We start from the raw sequence: 18,052 nt of genomic DNA, 5'->3' as shown, positions 1-18,052 counted from the left end.
TGCTCAAATGTAGACCCAATGGCTCATACTGTGGCTTGTCGATGAAACTGGCAACGCCTAAGTTGAGGAAAGAGTCCATTATCTATCTCATGTCTCATAACTCAACTGTGGTGTCTCTGTCTGTGGAAAAAGATCACGGAGTTTATTAATAGAAATATCATTTTATAGATGTTTTTCAGCCAGTTTCTTGCAGGAAATTTGTCCTTTTTTTGTATTTCTGATCATTTTAATTTGATTGACATTTACAATGTGCTCATGAAAGCCAAACAAATTCATGTGAGTCAGAATTGTATTATTATAGAATCACAAATAGGGCTGCAACTGACGACTATTTTCATCAACTATCAATCTGTCAATTATTTTCTCGAATAACCGATCAATTGTTAGGGCTATAAAATGTAAGAAAATCAAGAAAAATGTCAGCTCAAGATGGCGTCTTCAAGTGTGTTTTGTCCACAACCTGAAAATATTCGGTTGTCTGTCATAGAGGAGGAAAAATATGTATTGAGTATTTTTTCGAGCCATAAAAAAGCATTCAGACCACGATGTTCAGAATTAAATAGTCAGAAAACATAATTATAGGGTAAATAAAGTTTAGTAAATAAATGGTGGTGATGTCTGGTAAAGTTGTATTCTTGCATTTAACATATATCTCTTACATATAACTCTACGCATTCTCACATCTGATAATTATCCGTCATTTCACCTGTTTTAAAATCACAATTTTCTAATAAAACTTTAAAATATGTATAACTGGTATGTGGTGCCAGCCTGTGTGTTTAAATAGCTGTGCTGCTAGTTTTGGCTGTGTGGTTTAGAGCATGAACAGGCCCTCAGCTCTCCAGCAGCTCAGCCTAGCCTCTTATTAATGCACAGGAGATCCGGCTCTTAAGAAGGCAGAAAATTGCCTTACATAACAAGCGCTCCACAATTTAGAAATACAAATGTGCACTGTTGACTGAAGCAGAAAATAAGACTGTTGCCCATCAACAGAACCACATTTCATATGAATAATTATAAAGCATGGGAGCTAGATGAGGAAAACAACCTGACCATGACAGCTCTACTACTTTTATTTACTTCAAATGAGGGATTAGGCAGGAAGAAAATCTACAGACTTAAGGACCAACGATGAGCCCTGAATTTATAAATAAGGAGAAAGTTAAATTTATCATATTCCAGAGGCAACATTTGGAAAACTGTGAAGGCACTTTCACTTTCAAAATTACACCTACAGCCCGTCTTGCACTTCCTTTTTGGCCTTTCTGGTTTTGTTGGGTTTTCAGACCTCACCAAGTTGACATTTTCTTCGCTTTTTGATTTCCGCGATTCTTGTAAACCTGGCCCCGTTACTCTGTCGGCGGGCAGAGGGCTTCCAGCTCAGACACCCAGCAGAAAGGAACAGCTCCCTGATCAGCCCACATGCACATTGGGGGCAACACGCATTAGACGCCCACAGGGGAGCCTTCAGATGGAGCACCAAGCTAGGGCTCACCTAACAGTGGATAAGGAATAGGGTTTCTTTAATTATGAGGCAGGGCTATGACATTGAGTTCCCCCCTTCCTCCTCCAGCAGGCTCCCAGACACTGTCTAAGTGCTCCGCTCCGCTGAGGAGGCCAGTCCCCCCGCGGGGCGCGATTCCACTGCCTGTAATTTCTGATGCCCATTAGTGACCGCAAACAGAGCACCGGGTTCACACAAGGAATACAGCCACACAGCTCTGCCACGCTGTAAAAAGACCCTTCTAATGCAATGTTATTGCATTATGCCCTCCTCATAGACCAAGTCAAAAGTCCCATTTGTGGTCCCTGCAGAATATTATCAGAAATTCTTCTCCACAGTGTTTTCGTGGATAGCGGAGATAGATTTGGTATATATTTTGCAATGTACACATAGTTGGCTGCATGAATTGAAATTCCTCTGAACTGTACTCTGCTGCCTTGAACTGTACAAGGAACATTTTGCACTTTTTTTTCCCTGGTTGTTGATTTTATGCCCTTTTTCATTAGGAGTAGGAATGTGCAATTGATGGTTTTATAAATAGACTCAACTAGAATGCAAGAAAAGTGCATTTTCTTCAGTCAACTCCTCAAAGAGGGGAGTCAAAACTGCAGTAATCAATACAAATATGCCTGGAAATGTCATCAATTCATCTCTCCACTTATGCTGATTTAGCTTGTGCCAACACTTGTGTATATTTGGGAGAAAAAGTGAGAGAGACAGTGAAGCAGGGAGACACAGAAGGGGGGAGGGGAGGGGAGGGGAGGGGAGGGAGGCAGATTTATCGATCAAGGGTGACCACATCTTAGCCACAGAGCCCCTCTCTCGTGATTAATCTTAGGGCTTAGAGTTGGCCAATGACACATGACAGGCCTCCCCCTCAAACTCCTCCATTTCTCTTCATTACTGGCCGTATTTTTGGACACCACAGTGGAGAGTAATCATTTACCTTTATTGTGTTTATAAAGCTGCGGCATGGATGACCCTTCCTATATTGAATTGAGGACATCAAAAGATCACTGGACATTGATTAGGAGGATATTAAAGTCATTCAAATGCTATATTTATATGTCAAACAACAGCAGAGTGAAAATAGACGGCATTTCCACCTAAACGAAAATGAATGGGTTGTAGTCTGCGCAATGGAAATAGAGCTCCTAGAATCAAGAAATATGTTTTATTACGTATTGAGTATTTGAGGTAATTGTCATCCAAAGGCTGGGTCTTTGATAATGCAGCAAAATAATATGGTTCATAATTTCTTCATAGTCTGATCTCCTGACTCCAATTTCATTTTCTCAACGCAACCAAAAACATAGCCAGGTATCCACTTTAAAGTCATAGCTGGAGCAGAAGTAGATTTACTGCAACACCGGTTTAAAGCCGCTATGATTTCCGACCCAACACTAGTGTGATACAGAAATAACTGCACCAAATATGTCACATCATGAGCTGAAACGGTCAGCACTTTCCTGTAGATACTTAATCACCAAGTAGTTTCAAATTTAATACATCTGGAAACAGCTAAATATTATAGATCATTCCTCAGGAAGAGAAATCGTATAAGAGGAATGTAGTATAACTTATATTTTTACTCGCAGAGTGTCCCCTAACCAGAGGAAATATACTGCTGCTGTGATTGATGACAAAGAACCCACTCTGAACCTCTGCGCCTCACAATTATCAACAAATGGGCTGGAGCAGATTTTATGTAATGATTAAAGCTGCTGTTAATTTCACATGAAGGTAATGAGCGGGGAGATTGACGGCCACTGTCCGACACTCCATCATCCCTTTATAGTTAGTTTAAACGTTTTCACGACTCTTTTCCTCCTTCATTTGCATTTTGCCTCATTAGATATGGCCATTTCTGGGGCTGCCCGCGATATCCATTTCCTGGAGTTAATGCATTTTATTTGATCAGCCAAACCTCCTCAGTTAACTAGCTGTCATTCTGGCGCTTCATATGACATCACTCCATTAGCACCCGCCATGCCACCTCAGCCACCTCCACATCAACACCCGCTGCACCCACCATCCCTCCACTGCCTCGAGCAATTACAATGTCCAACCGTCACCGGATGCAGCGTTATTGTATTTTGGTGGGTGTTATCTGCCCCAGTTGTTCTATCCGTCTTTCACTTCCCAATATTTTTCCTCAAGAACGGCTCTTTTTGGGGTTTATTTTTCACAACGGCTGCAGCAGAGGCCCAGTGGTGAGCAATAGTCGGTGCTCGGAGGGCTCAGAGTGCACGACCACAGTGTGAGGCCCCGCTAACCAAGGGACCAGAGGTGTTTTGGAGGGCCTAATGGCATTTTGATGTTCATAAGCACAGCGGATGTGAGGGAGGGGAGACAGGGAGGTGGGATAGAGGCCGTTTTGGGGGAGGGTGGAGGAGGAGAGTCAGTGGAGGACTGTCAGCGGAAGACTAGCAGAGTCCTGACAGACAGAGAACGTGTTTTCTCATGTCACAGCTGATTACATTCACTCCGGAGTGGGAAAAGAGCAGGAAGAGACAGAGATGTGGGGAACGAGGGAAACTTCCATGTTGTTCCACAGATAAAGAAACAATACTGCTATTGACTGTTGATTCACACTGTTTGAGCCACGATGATGGTAGCGAGTAAAGCATGAAGACCCTGTCACGTCACATCATACTTCCACCTGTAATCAATCTGAGAGACTTCATGAACAGGAAAATATTTTGTTTCAATCACTTTCTTGACAAAAGTTTACATAAAGCTGTGTTCATTGTAAATTAAAAACATTACTGGCCACTAATTTGCTAAATAATTTTCTGTGCTCTTTTATTCTCTTTCAATTTTTCTCTGATATTTTAGATAAATGTTTGATTCTGTTGTTGAATCATAGATGAGCAGAACAGAAGTTTTACACGCCGCTGAAGCCTGAGCTTAGACAAATCTGCCCGCCTGCTGGTGTCTGCACCACTTTGTCCATTTATCTGTGCTCTTTTTTTTTTCTTCTTTTTTTCCCTTTTTTTTTTTGTCCTGTGCAGGCCCAGAACAAAAAAAGCAATTAAGTTTCCAACGGGCCACATGAAAAGAGCAAAACCAAGAATAAACTCCAGTTAGTTTGTGTCAGACAATTTTGGTTTCCAGGGGTCTCTCCACGGTTTGCAGGGACGCTATTTTTCCTTCTATTCCTGAGATTACACGGGTTGCTGCACCAGGTGACCCTCATGGTCAAACAGGCGACGGAGAGCCTGGCGGAGTTTAGATTCCCTCCTCTTCATACCGCACAGAGAAAAGATGCATTTTTAACAATTTGTAAGCTTCTCCCCCCTTAGAGACATTTATTTTGTGTTTGTTGATCCCTGTGTAGCCCGGTATATTTGGCTATATTAAATTGTGATAGTGCAGAGAGGGACAGACTTAAAGGTGACAAGATGATGTCACATCATATAATGGAGGCAGTGCTAAAGTTTGCTGCTGCATTTCTTGCTTGAATTAAATGTTAACATCTCAAACATTTCTTTAACAAATACCCTGACTCCACTTTATTTTTTGTGTCTGTGTTATCCCAACACTTGTGTGGCTGACCAGAGCGACTGAAAATCCTCTTGACGCCCTTTTCACGGGGAATGAAAAGAATGAAACACAATGGTTAACATGCAGGCTCTGCAAACTGGAAGATCACTGTTTATCTCCTCCAACACATGCAATCAGTACAAATGCTAGGCAGGGTCTGTCATTTTGTGCCTCCCGCCGAGGTGTTGAGAGGAGTCACCGTGGCGGAAAATCACCTGTTTAGGTGTTGAACACAGCCGCGCCTCTCCTTATTCCTGGCTCTCCTTCCAACTGCTATCCATATTACCCAGTGCCAGGAGATGCAGCAATAAAGCTTGCTCTCTTTTCACCCAGATTTACCAGAATAACATAGCATCTGAAAGGGCTATCATTGAATGAAACACAATGATAATATTTCAAATAAATCTGAAAGCTTCTACAACAACCTATCACTCACGCAATGACACCGAGCACAGCAGATTTTCAGGGAGACTCTGGGTGTGCTCGCCTGAGCAGATCACATTATCTGTGTGTTGATCTGTAGGCTCTGTTTAACTCTGCTTAACTGGCCGTGTTGGCTTTTGTCTGTGTTCCCATTCACTGCCACAACTAACATAATACTGTGTTCTCACCAACATGGTTTAAATACCCCCACTGTCAACACTTAGGGACGTCTTTTATATTCACAGTACCACAGTAGCTCGTCCAACTTTTAGTATCAGTATAGTTGTATAGTTACTGAGTATAGTTACTCACTGATATTAACATCCAGAAAGGACTGTCTTAAGAAAACTCCCTCAAACTGATCACATCTGACTTTATATTATTTTAGGATTTTGAAGATAGTAGTGTTAGTTGTACATTAAACAATTACTGATGTGTTGGCCAAATCCATCTTTGTATGTGACTTTGATAACCATTTAAATAACACAAAACTCTTCCTATTTAAAATATATTTTAACAACTAAGAAAAATGTCATTGTTCGCCACAGAGAGGTGAAGATGTCTCCTTTTGGTGCTACTGTTTTAAGACACTGCTGCTGAAAACAAAAGTTTCTTTTGTCGCTTAGTTGAGTAAAAGATTTATTTTTCTGTCTCCTCCAACACAAATCTTACTTTTACCATCTTCCACTATAATAAACATTTGTTCATCACCAATAATGAAAACTATCATTTAACCATTTGTGCATTTATCAAGATATTTACGTTATATCAATAAAAGCTGGTTGAAATTATTTCATTTATTATTGAATATTAAGGATATTTGAAGTTGATAAAACATTGGACAATATATCAATATTATATCATTATCACTATATATCGTCTTAGATTCTGTTAACTGTTGTCTGTATTTTCCTGCTTTTAAAGCTGCATCACAGAAAAGCGATGTAATTGTCTGAACTTACCAGACTGTACTACTTTTTGTAATACTTGCCTTTACCCATTTAGTCATTATATCCACAATACTGATGATAATCGTCCCCACAATATTGTTGCAATATCAATATTGAGATACTTGGTAGAAAATGTCGTGTTATTTGATTTTAACGCCCAGTCCTAGCATTTATGAAATGCATTTAAGGACATTTCAAAACATCGAGATATATATTGTGTATCGTGATACAGCCTAAATATATTGCAATATTATTTTGAGACCATATTGACCAGCCCTAATATCACGATGTTGCAAAAGTTAGCAAAATCACATGTAAAATCAAAAGTTTGCATTAGATTTGATTCTGCAAAAATATGCCTGCCTTATTTGAAGCCAGGCTTAATAACAGTGATTGTTTCATCCTGTATCGCACTCTGTATTGTAGTCACACATGAATGAAAATGTCCAAAGCATATTGGATAGCGGACAGTTTGGTAATGTAGACGCAGCTTATTCTTTTACAAGATACAGTTGTTATTTGAAATGACACGCTTTGGGATGTATTGTGTGCTGTATAATAAATACACTTAACGTAATATTACTTAATTGTTAGAGCACCCAAATTGGTCAATATTTTCCCCCATATTACATTTAAGTTAAGTAACTTTGGTAAATTGACTGTCGAATGTTGCAGTTTAATTCCAGCTTGACTAAAGTTCTGTTATCGTATTACTTTTGCACGTAAAGTCAGAATCGGGTTTTCTAACAATTGAGATGTTGAGATTTTCCGAAGGACAACTGCTGGACACATAAAAGACAATCTTGCGATTATCGAGGAAAAACTGGATGACTTTCAGACGAGAGGAGGCAATATCAATCACGGCCAATTTGAGGCCACCAACATGAAATATGATTTCATAAGACAAATGCAGTGTCATTCTTAATGTGCTTAACCTTTACTGTCAATGAAAAAGTATTGATCGCTCTGTGGCATTTTTTCATCATTTGATTTCAGAAAGTGTAATAATATATGGTGGTGGGGTACGATAAAAGATGAATGGCAACTGAATGATCTCAGATGAACGAAGCTGAATCCCCTGCAGAGTACAGAGAGCGTGCAAAGAATTCCTTTTACAGCACATTGCATTTTACTTAAACTTAACAACATATGAAACACACGCAATACTTTGTTATTCATACCTTTTTCTAACCTCTGCTTTTAATTCCAGCAGTTTTGTCTGAATGCAGCCGGCCAGTATTAGCAGCAGGGAGCAGGCAGCCTGCTCCAAAGCAGTGTTTCTATTATTTCTCTATTCTGTTGAGTAATTGGGAGGTCTCCTATCTCTTCTTGGTCTTTGATCTACTTACTCAACCTAATAAGACTTTGCTCTGCTGCACTACAACCAAATCAGCAGTGCATTTTCAGCCCCCTAATAAGTGGTTAGCTTGATTTATATGGGTAATCTCGTCGATGTGGCGGGGCTCTACAGCCTCTCCCCGACGCAAGGAGCCTCTTTTCACAACCACAGGCCAGACCAGATGAGTCCATTACAGCGAGGGTAAAGATGGTCATTTTAACCCTCCTCTCCTTCAAAAGTAACAGTGTGCTAGTGCATTATGACGCAGGAGGAATTCTTAGTCGAAGCATATTGAAGCGGTTGACGATACAGTGATGCATGGCCACACCGCCCAGCTCTATTGTGAGAGCGGGATGCTGTTGGGCCGTTGCTGCGGGTGGAGAGACTCGGCTCGGCCCATGGGGAGCCCTGGGGGCCAGAGGAAGCACTTAGAGTGGTAAAATGGCCACTTATTCACAGCCACCCTCCCCGTTCTCACTGCTCCTCCCTACCCTCGAGCCTCCCACTGGGTTCAGGAGCACAGACCTCTGGGAACTGTATGATGGACTGCGTAGCCCTGTCTGCCGGACTATACAAACTACGCTGCAGTTAGCCTATTCCAACCTCTTCAACAAAGAAGTGTGAAGCCCCCACCCACGCCAAACCTTCCTCAACCTGCTCGTTTGCAGTATACTTGTAAACATCTGCACGAGTGACATAAACAGCTGCAGTTCTGACGAATGATTTCTTTGCCCACAACAGCTGAATCCGCTGGCCAGCCAGGTGGCAGCAGCAGCAGCAATGGGATCCATCGCTGGTTCTCAAGTGTTTGGAAACACCCTGTCGAACCTGCAAGGAGCCACCGGACAGCTGGTCACCAACGCACAAGGACAGGTGAGCATTTCATGTTGCAGTGTTTCCCACACATAGACTTTACTTGGACGGGCTGTCCAGGTATATTTGGTGGCCCATTTTTGCATTTTTCTTACTTTTTTTATCCATTTGAGAGAACAACAGCATCTGCGATTGACTAACTAGTGGACATTCAACCCCTCCATTTTAACAACAATCACATATGATTAGAGCCCAGCTGATATATAAGTTACATATAAGTGATATAAGTATCGTGTGTGAAACTTATTTTTTAGAGATTAATAATGCAGAAAAAAATGCTTGGGATAATTTGACAATGGAGTTTATTGTTAAACTGCATCTGTTTAATATCTTTGTAACAAGTGTTTGATATTCACATTTGTAGGATCAATGCAAGATGTGTGTATATCGGCAGATATATTAATATCGGATTTTTTTACTTCCTAATTTCGGTATCGGCTCTGCCCCAAAATTTGGAATACTGGTCAGGCTCTACATATGAACTGCACTGAAGCAGAGAGAGCGAGACGTTCCCCGGTATCACGTCCCTCCTATAAATGCATTAATGCACTGATCGTGATGCAACCTGTCCTTTTTAATGTATGCCTACTTATGCTGTCTTCACATAAAAGCTTGTAAGTGTTTTCATTGATAGGCTACCTCATTTACAAAATACACACAGGGCTCACCTGCTGTTGTGAAAACAGAATCGCTAAGGAGAAAAATCTGAAATGTGTGATGTGTTTCTTGGGTGATTTGTAAACACATACTGCTGACGAAGAATGCCCCACTTTTAAAATGATTCTGGAGATTTTTTCTTTTTCTTTTTGTCTCATTTTCATGTTGTCAAATATGCCCCCCCTTCCTCCACCACAGCTTAGTGGTCATTCTGGGAAGCACTTTATGGCTAACGCTAAGATGCTAAAAAAAACTTTCTGAATGATCAGTTATACAAACAGATAATTAAATACTGCAGAGAGAAAACAGTTTCTGTAAGAGCTGCTGCTGCACCATCTATCTTGTATGAATGTGCAGCTCCAAATCAAACATTTGTATCGTATTTCTGATCTTTCCTCATAGATTTCTAGTGGTGGGTCTGTGTGTTGTGTTGGAGCCGTTTGTCTACACCCTAGTAGCCACCCCACCATATATTAAGCTTTTTGGGAATAAACAAATCCCTTCTTTCTGTTATCCGCATGCGCCTGTCGCAGTAAAATGCTGACCTTGTCATATTTACAGGGTGGCTGCAGAATTGTTCCATCAGTAGCCAGAGGCTTGAACGATGATGCTTGTCATTGTGGGACCCTATCTAATGAATCATCTTATCGCAGGTGCACACAGCACATATTAAAGGAAAATTGTATGGACAATGTGCCCTTTCATGCCACTCTGTGTTATTTACCGTAACCCCTGTTTCATCTTTCAACACTTGTACTGTCCATGGTGAAACCAAACATATCTTAGCATAAGAAAGCAGTTGCTTTTAATGTTAAACTTAACATTTAGTCTACTGGAGTGAAGTTTCAGAACCACCAGTGTGACCATGCCTCATTGTTTACAGTAAAGTGTTGTCTGAGTGCTTGATGCTAAACGTCGCTAATGAGACAGTATGGACTTCCCTGGCTCACAAGGTGCCTGGAGCACTGGGGACAGATCACTCTGGATATGGACTTGATGGGATGCTCTGTGCTTTTGTAGTGTCTTGGCGGCTGACAGCCCCTGACATAATCAGGTCACAGAGGCGGTCAAAGCCCTGGGCTACAGCCTTTGCTCCCCACCTCATTATTCCGCAGCATTATTCAAACGGAGGGCTCTGAAACATGCACTACCCTATCAGAAGGTCCAGCCCCCCCTTTCCCCCCAACACTGAGGAGATTATACAGGCTAATACATACCCCAAACAAGGCTGGAGGTCCACCAAACACGCTCTGAGAACTTGTGATGTCAGCATTGAAAGGCTACAAAACAGAAGGCAGTGGAGCAGTTTTTTATCACATTTTAATTTGTATTTACCAGAGAGCAGCTTTTTTATCTGTTCAGAATAGTGTTTAATTGGAATTTATGGAGCAATCTGTATCATCAATGTACTGCATGAGTAAAAAGTCACTTCTCCTTGAACGTAAAACATAGTATACTGTCTTTGAACTCTTAATTTCTTCTACAACTCTGTCAAAAGACCTTTTCATAAGCGAGAGCTCTGGGGACCTTGAAAAGTGGCAGGTTTGATGAACGTGTGGAGTTCAATATGTTTTTAAACCTTAATTATGTTGGCCCCAGCCTTTTTTTTTATTCTCCAAGGAGAATCAATGAGGCTCTTTTGTCCCCGCTGCCTCTACAACAGTGATTAAGTCTGTGGATAAAAGCCAGAATATTGTGAAGTCACTCTCACTGCTGAGATGTTTTTTCCTTTATGAATCTGAGGCATTTTTGTCAACATCTTCTGTTCAGTGCAAATTCTCAGCTTTAATATGGCAGTAAAAATATGTCGGGAAGTTTGGACATTAAGGACTGTTTCATGCAGCACACTGAACGTCATGAAAGACGAAGACCCTGAAAATGTTTTTTGTGTTTGGCAAATCCCAGTTTGGTGTATGGAAACCCTCTCTACCCTGAATGTGGACTGTCAGGCTATCCTTCCCTTTTACTCAGAGCATTCACAGCCTTTGCTGAGCGCTTTAGTAAGAATCACATGCACAGTTAACCTGAAAAGCAAGTTAGCCTGTAAAGTGAGTGAAGCTGAACCACAACACAAGTGTGCTCTGTGTATTGATGGAAGCTTCCAGCCCTTAGATCACTGTAAACTGCTATTGACCTTGTAATTGTAAATCTACTGTTGGGCTGCAACTATTGATTATTTTCTGTATCAATCTGTCCATGCCCTACAAGTTCCTAGATTGCTTATGTTGTCCGACCAACGTTCCAAAAACTAAAGATATTAAATTCATTATGATATAAAAACAGAGAAAAGCTTCGACGTTGATCAGCTAATTTCTGTTAAACAACTAATCATTGCTGCACTAATTTACTATATCTGCATATTTGAGGAAATAAAACAAATGCTCTTAAATTAATGGAATACCTACCACCCTACCCAGGAAATGTCTTCTCTCCAGTTCACCAATATGTGTCTACTGTTTGAGGCTTTGATTTGCTCTGAATGTTAGCTTTAGGACCCAACTTCCCAAACATTTTCCCTCTTGGGTCTCAATTCACTGCATGAACAGTGGAGGAGAGAAAATGGGCAGAGATATTGCCTGGCGACCATGGCTAAAGACACAGATTGCCCTGGCTGGAGAGATGAGATGACATTTCTGTGGAAACAAGAGCAGCATAATCTTAATGAGTTCTGCCGGGTGGAGAGAGGCACGTTACGCACATGTCATACGAACTGGAGCAGGAGGCAAACACAGGGAGCCAAAGGAAGGAGAAGAAACTGGAAGATGACTGAGGAGAGGGATGAGAGAAGGGACTGAAAGCTGTTTATTTATGAAATGTTGGTACAATGAAATTGCGCCTTAAGAAATGGAAATGATTGCACACCTTCAGCAAATTTAGGCTAGTTGCAGAGAGAGTGAATCTCCTGCTGGTTGATTTTGAGTACTGCAGATTTGAAAGCACACACTCACCAAATGTGAGCTGTGCAATGTTTTTATGTGTAACTTTACTAGTGTTTGTTATCAGTACAAACATGAGGATTTAATAGCAAAAACTGATGCGTTTCAATGACATTTTGCTATGGAACCAGTAATTTCAGTAAAGTCAATTGCTGTCCGAATTTCCTCGTTGAAACTTCCAACCTCCGACCTCAAAGCATTCCAGGTGCAAGATGCCAAGACACACACGCACAATTGACCCCCACAGCAGTTCAGCCTCCTTGCATTGTAAACAAAGTAAAAGAGGAAAAACGACACATGAGGCAACAAACGCCGTTATACATTTTATTTTACAGCACATTTATACTTGTACATATTTAAACATTTAACTCCCTAGCCTTATATAAATAATGTAGTCGGGGTAAGAAAGTGGATTAGTGGTGTTCCATTGTACTTTTTCTAATAGGTCAGAGTTTTCTGGAGCAGCATTAGTTTCACAAGAAACACACAAAATCAACCGCAACTAACAATTATTTTCATTGTCAATTAATCTGTTGATTATATCCTGAATTAATCAATTAGTTGTGTGGTCTATAACATGTCAGAAAAGGGTAAAAAAAAAAATTTAAAAGAAAGAAAGAAAAACATTGTTCATTGTTTCCCAAAGCCCAGTGATGTCCTCAAATGTCTTGTTTTTTCCACTACCGAAAAAGATATTCAGTTTGCTGTCATAGACGAGTAAAGAAACCTGAAAAGAATCACATTCAAGAAGCTTCAATCAGAGAAATCTGACTCGATTAATTGATGATCAAAATAGTTGGCCTTTACTTAATAGTTCACAACTAATTGAGTAATTGTTGCAGCTCTATATAACTACCTTTGCCTGAATTAAAAATAAGCTTTTTTTTATTTAAATCTGGAAATGTTTGTTAAAAGAATAACATTTTTGCTGCTGTGCTACAGATGCATTTATCTTGTTACTCATAATGTATTGAGGTTTGGTATCCAGCCTTGATTATCTAAAACTGTAAACTAAAGGCCACTGTACCCAAAAATGTATAACAAAGTTTTGCCCACTGTCTATAAATCAACACTCAAACAGCTGTCTACACTACGGACTCTACTCTTCCAGCCCCAGAAGAGCCTTGAGACTCTGCCATGAAACATCTGCCCGAGATAGTCAGATGGAGAAGCATTGCATGGTGGGACAGGGACGAGAGCTGAGCTGTCACTCGCCTGCTCTTTTATTATGCTTATAGAACAACCACTTAGTCCAATGACGATGAATAATTGAGCGGAACAAGTTCCCTGCCACAGTGGCATGCAAAGCGGGATCAGTGGGACTCGGGAGACAAGAGCGTCAGGCAAGGCAATAAAATATGTTAAGTGGCAGGAGAGCATTACAGGGAATTTGTAAAGCCGGCGCGGAGAGAGAGATAAATTATCTCTCCCCTAATGCGAAGCAACGTAAGCAAATGAGCCGTGGCAGGGATGAATTACAGATTGTCGGCCCACCTTTCTCTCACTGATCCCTCCCTATTATGTCAAAGAGACGGGGTAGAGAAGAGGGGGAGGCGAATCATGCGCTGGAACACATCAGCAGTGGTGGCGATACAGACTAGGGGGAGAAAATGGTTGGTTCATGCTGTTAAGAAGCTGTTTACAGTTTTGTGTTGCTTTGAGTTGAGGTGTAGGAGCTTCTACTAAAATATAAACTTAAAGAAAAGTGCATTTTTTTGCAAAAAGTGGGACAAAATTTAGACTGATGGGCGTCTCATCCACGTTGAGCCGCTCTCCGGTGTAATGAGGCTTGGTGGAGGAGCGATGTCAGCGGGGGGGGCGGCCAGGGCGACGGCTGCTCAGGAGCTGCTCAGAACCAGTCCCCAGATGACATTAACCTTCATCATGGTGAAGAGGTGCTAAGACCCCCCTAAAGCGCCACTCTTGGCCACACTCTGGCAGCTCTGAGAGCTAAAACGCTGCAGTGACACTCTGCCGCCCCCTTTGATCTGCCCTTCCTGATTACAGCCACAGAGGAGAGGAAAGCAGGGGCTGGAGGGGGGTGGAGGAGGGGTGAAGTACCCCTGGGACCCCGAGTTGAATTAGAAACACAGGGTCCTGTCTCACTCTCTGATGCTCCTCTTTTCTCCCTCGTATTGTTTCTTTTCTTGGTCTTTCTTTTCGCTTCTTCCTCTCTGTCTATGTGTGTGTGTTAGAGAGAGAGAGAGAGGGTGAAATGGGGGTCTCTGTCTCTCAGCAGCCTCACTCCTTCTCACCAGAGACAGACAAAGACACTTAAAGCACAAACACACTTAGACACACACACACACACACACACACACGCACACGCACACTCATCCCGGTCTTGGCCTGGTGATGGATAATACAGTCAGTGGTGTGCACCATCACACACACAGGTATTCAGCGCTGACCTTTGCAGTGCGCTCCCAGCAGTCTGCTTTGGCTTCACTTGCTCTAGCCTGTAAAACCTCCTCAGTGACAGATGATCAGTGGACACTTGTGCATGTTTCTCCACTGGAAAGCTGAGTGCTCTGATTAGCCTGGAAACACGGCAAAATGACCGGCTCGTGTTTTGTTTCTGATCACACACAAAAAGCCCCCCAAAAATAACAGACTCACAGCGGCAGAGATCATTAAGACGGATACCTCCAGTAGCGTTTACCCTCTCTGCTCCATCTTCTTTTTAAAACCGCCCAGCTGATTTCGTCTCCTCTCTACCCCCTTTGTAGATAATTGGAACAATCCCACTGATGCCCAACTCTGCAGGGCCCTCCAGCCAATCAGGGGGTGGCAACCCAGCACTGCAGGTACAGCCAATTACACCTCAGCTTCTGACCAACGCTCAAGGCCAGATCATCGCCACGGTGATCGGCAATCAGATCCTGCCTGTCATCAACACCCAGGGAATCACGCTGTCACCAATCAAGCCTGGACAGCAGGTAACACATACTCTGATGCACAAAGACACACACACATACAGAGGGAGATATCTTATAGAGCAGCTTATTTAACACTTAGATCAAGACTTTAAAACCGCTGAATGAGCAACATCTAGTGGAGTCAGACTAGAGCTCTGTTTGTTTATAAAAGTACGGTCTGCTGTATGCTAAACACCTCATATTTTCCTGCTTCAATGCTCATTTGCATCATCTCACTTGGAAAATCGCAGCATTTGGTACGATTGTTCAGAAATGTATGTGTGTGTGTTTTAGTGTGTGTCTGTGCATGCTTGGAAGGCACTTGTCAGCCAACCTTTCAGACTGCTGCGCCCCTGCAGAGCCCAAAAAAACAAAGCAACACTTTTCATCACCCCACTTAAAACTCAAAGACTCCTGCGTCGGTTCTCTGTTCTCTGTCTTTTCACTCTTCCTCCCTCCTTCTCTCCTTCCTCAGTCACTCTCTCCAGACTTATGATTTGTCCTCTCTGACCTGAACAAGAAAGATTTTGTTTTGATTTAAAGGAATAAGACAAACAAGTTCCTTTTCTTTCTGAGTTCGTGCTGTAAGCGTAGAAGCTCAAACAATTTAAAGATCTATACGGTGCAACAGTGTGAAGTCAGATGCATGCACACAACAATGAGACTGTTATTGACTTGATAATGGCAATGTCAGCACAGAATTACAGGGTAAAAGTTCACATCGAAAGCCGGCGCAGTGCGGGATGGATGAACTCTCAGCAGATGGACACCTAATTGTGGCTCCCCGAAAACACCAGATCATACTCTTGAATGAATTAATGCGTTTGTGATAATGTTTATGCTTTTGTCTCCACTTCAAAGCCTGCATGTACACATTGTTCCACGGGCATAATTTACGGTTGTCAGAGCCTGCAGTCTAGAATATTTCCAGTGAAGCTAGATAATTCTCCGAGCCTGTCAACAGTCCTGACAGTGTGTGCATCGCCGTTGACACCCCCCACCATCCAAACAAACACATGCCACAGAGAAAATAATTAATTGCAAAGAAGGAGAGGAGAAGCCGGCCCCAGCTTATAGCGGAGACAGCTTTTCACTTTAAAAGTGAAGGCGTACCATCTTGATCTTGTAAAAGCAATTCAAATGTGCATAAAACATGAAAATACATCGTTTTTTCCGCCATCAGAGCACGTAGCTTGTGGATCATGAATTATGTTTGATACGGGTACTGCTGTGTCCACATGTTTTTATTTCACATTCAGGCTGCCATTATTAGCATCCTCTCGAGTCTGAATACGAGAGAGAAGACTCTAATTGTCATGAGCACTTTTCCTGTTTTTTAACTCAGTTGATTTTCTGCAAAGAAGCGATTATAGAGACAGTGGAGTGCCCGAGTTGACTCTCACTGCTGTAGTCTATTGAGCAGACTATTGACACTATATTCTGCTCTGTCAGTCTAAATACTCCAGGCAGTAATTAACATTTATTCATCATCTGCTACAAGGTAAATCTCATTACATTCAGCTTCTAAGTGGCTAATTTAATAGCCGTTGATTGGTTGATTAGATTTAATATTACAGCCCAGTCATCATAATGACATGATTACTGATTATCGTGATGAAGTAAAGGAAATAATGGATATTTTCTGTACTTCATGCTGTCAAATTATTGTGTCAGCTCTGTGTGTTTGTGTTTGTGTGTCCAGCAGCAGGGTCAGACAGGCCCAGCGTCGTCTCAGCCCAACCTGCTCCACATGCCCCACAGACAGAGTCCTCTCCACCAGGCCTCTTCCTCCTCCTCCACCTCCTCCTCTTCCTCGGCTCTCAGCGTGGGGCAGCTGGTCAGCAGTAAGTGTCCGACACAGCTCACCAAAACTCAACATGCCTTCAAATACACAGAACAAAATCCTCTGACTCTAGTAGCTTCAATATGACAGTGAATGTGCATTAAAACGTGAGGTCAAGAGTAAATTCTGGGAACCGTAGCTTTTAGCAAAATGGGAGGAAACAGCGTATATGTCAGGGATTATTTTCAGCAGCGGATTCATACATATTTGGTGCTCGAGTGAGTGTTTAGAGTAGCAGGATGGTGCATGTGAGACTTACTCCAAATACACTACAGTATGTTTTGATGTGTTTGGACAACACTGGGGCACAGAGGACTAAGATTTGTCAAGAAATGGCTCCATTGTTGGTGTTGTCCCCTTTTAAAGGTCCAGTCTGTAGGATTAAGGGGCAGAATTGAATTGAACTGTAATATTTACAAGAATGTTTTCATTAGTGTATAATGACCTGAAACTAAGAATCATGGTGTTTTTGTGACATTTGAATGAGCCTTTTATCTACAGAGGAAGCGGGCCCGTCCGCCATGTAACACTACCAAATTTCTACAGTAGCCCAGAACTGACAAACCAAACACTGGCTAGAGAGGGCCTTTGACCTTTTTAGTGGCCACCGTAGTCGAGGGTAAGACGAGGGGTGTTACAATCTGCAACCTCACCGCTAGATGCCACTAAATCCTACACACTGGACCTTTAAATTAAGTGAAAAAAGTCTGCCGATGCAGTGAGAATATTTCTCTTTTAATCTTGATTTCTCAGAAAGCCAAGTTTTTGATAAAGGTAATATTTGTGACACATCAGCCTTATAATAAAGTACTGTAGTGCTGCAGAGATGTCCTGGCCTGCAAACAGAGTTCTCATTCCGATACCACTATCGGAAATGCTGCTGATACTGCCGAATGCTGGTATTGGTATCGGCGAGTACGTGAGTCTATGCACTGATCCAATCCCAGGTAATTTAGAAAGGGGATCCTGCTACTTCACAGTTAGCTCAGTTAGCTCTGCTTAACATTACACACCGGAAAACATTTCTTCTTCGCTGCTCTAACACAACACAGGTGCTGCAAGC

The 18,052-nt window shown here is 41.9% G+C and overlaps 1 protein-coding gene across 1 annotated transcript in view; it reads left to right on the top strand.

Annotated features, from left to right (window-relative positions):
* pou6f2 (POU class 6 homeobox 2) overlaps window positions 1-18,052 on the top strand; it is a 73,281-nt gene that overhangs the window by 46,257 nt on the left and 8,972 nt on the right. Inside the window, exons 6-8 of the mRNA XM_073488854.1 lie at window positions 8,504-8,635; window positions 14,958-15,167; window positions 16,849-16,990. Of these exons, the coding sequence (XP_073344955.1) occupies window positions 8,504-8,635; window positions 14,958-15,167; window positions 16,849-16,990 (484 nt within the window). The remainder of the gene's footprint in view (window positions 1-8,503; window positions 8,636-14,957; window positions 15,168-16,848; window positions 16,991-18,052) is intronic.

This window comes from Pagrus major, chromosome 19 (genome assembly GCF_040436345.1).
Source record: "Pagrus major chromosome 19, Pma_NU_1.0".
Lineage (NCBI taxonomy): Eukaryota > Metazoa > Chordata > Actinopteri > Spariformes > Sparidae > Pagrus > Pagrus major.
Note: the sequence above shows the minus strand (reverse complement) of the source record. Positions and strands in the feature narration are given on the sequence as shown.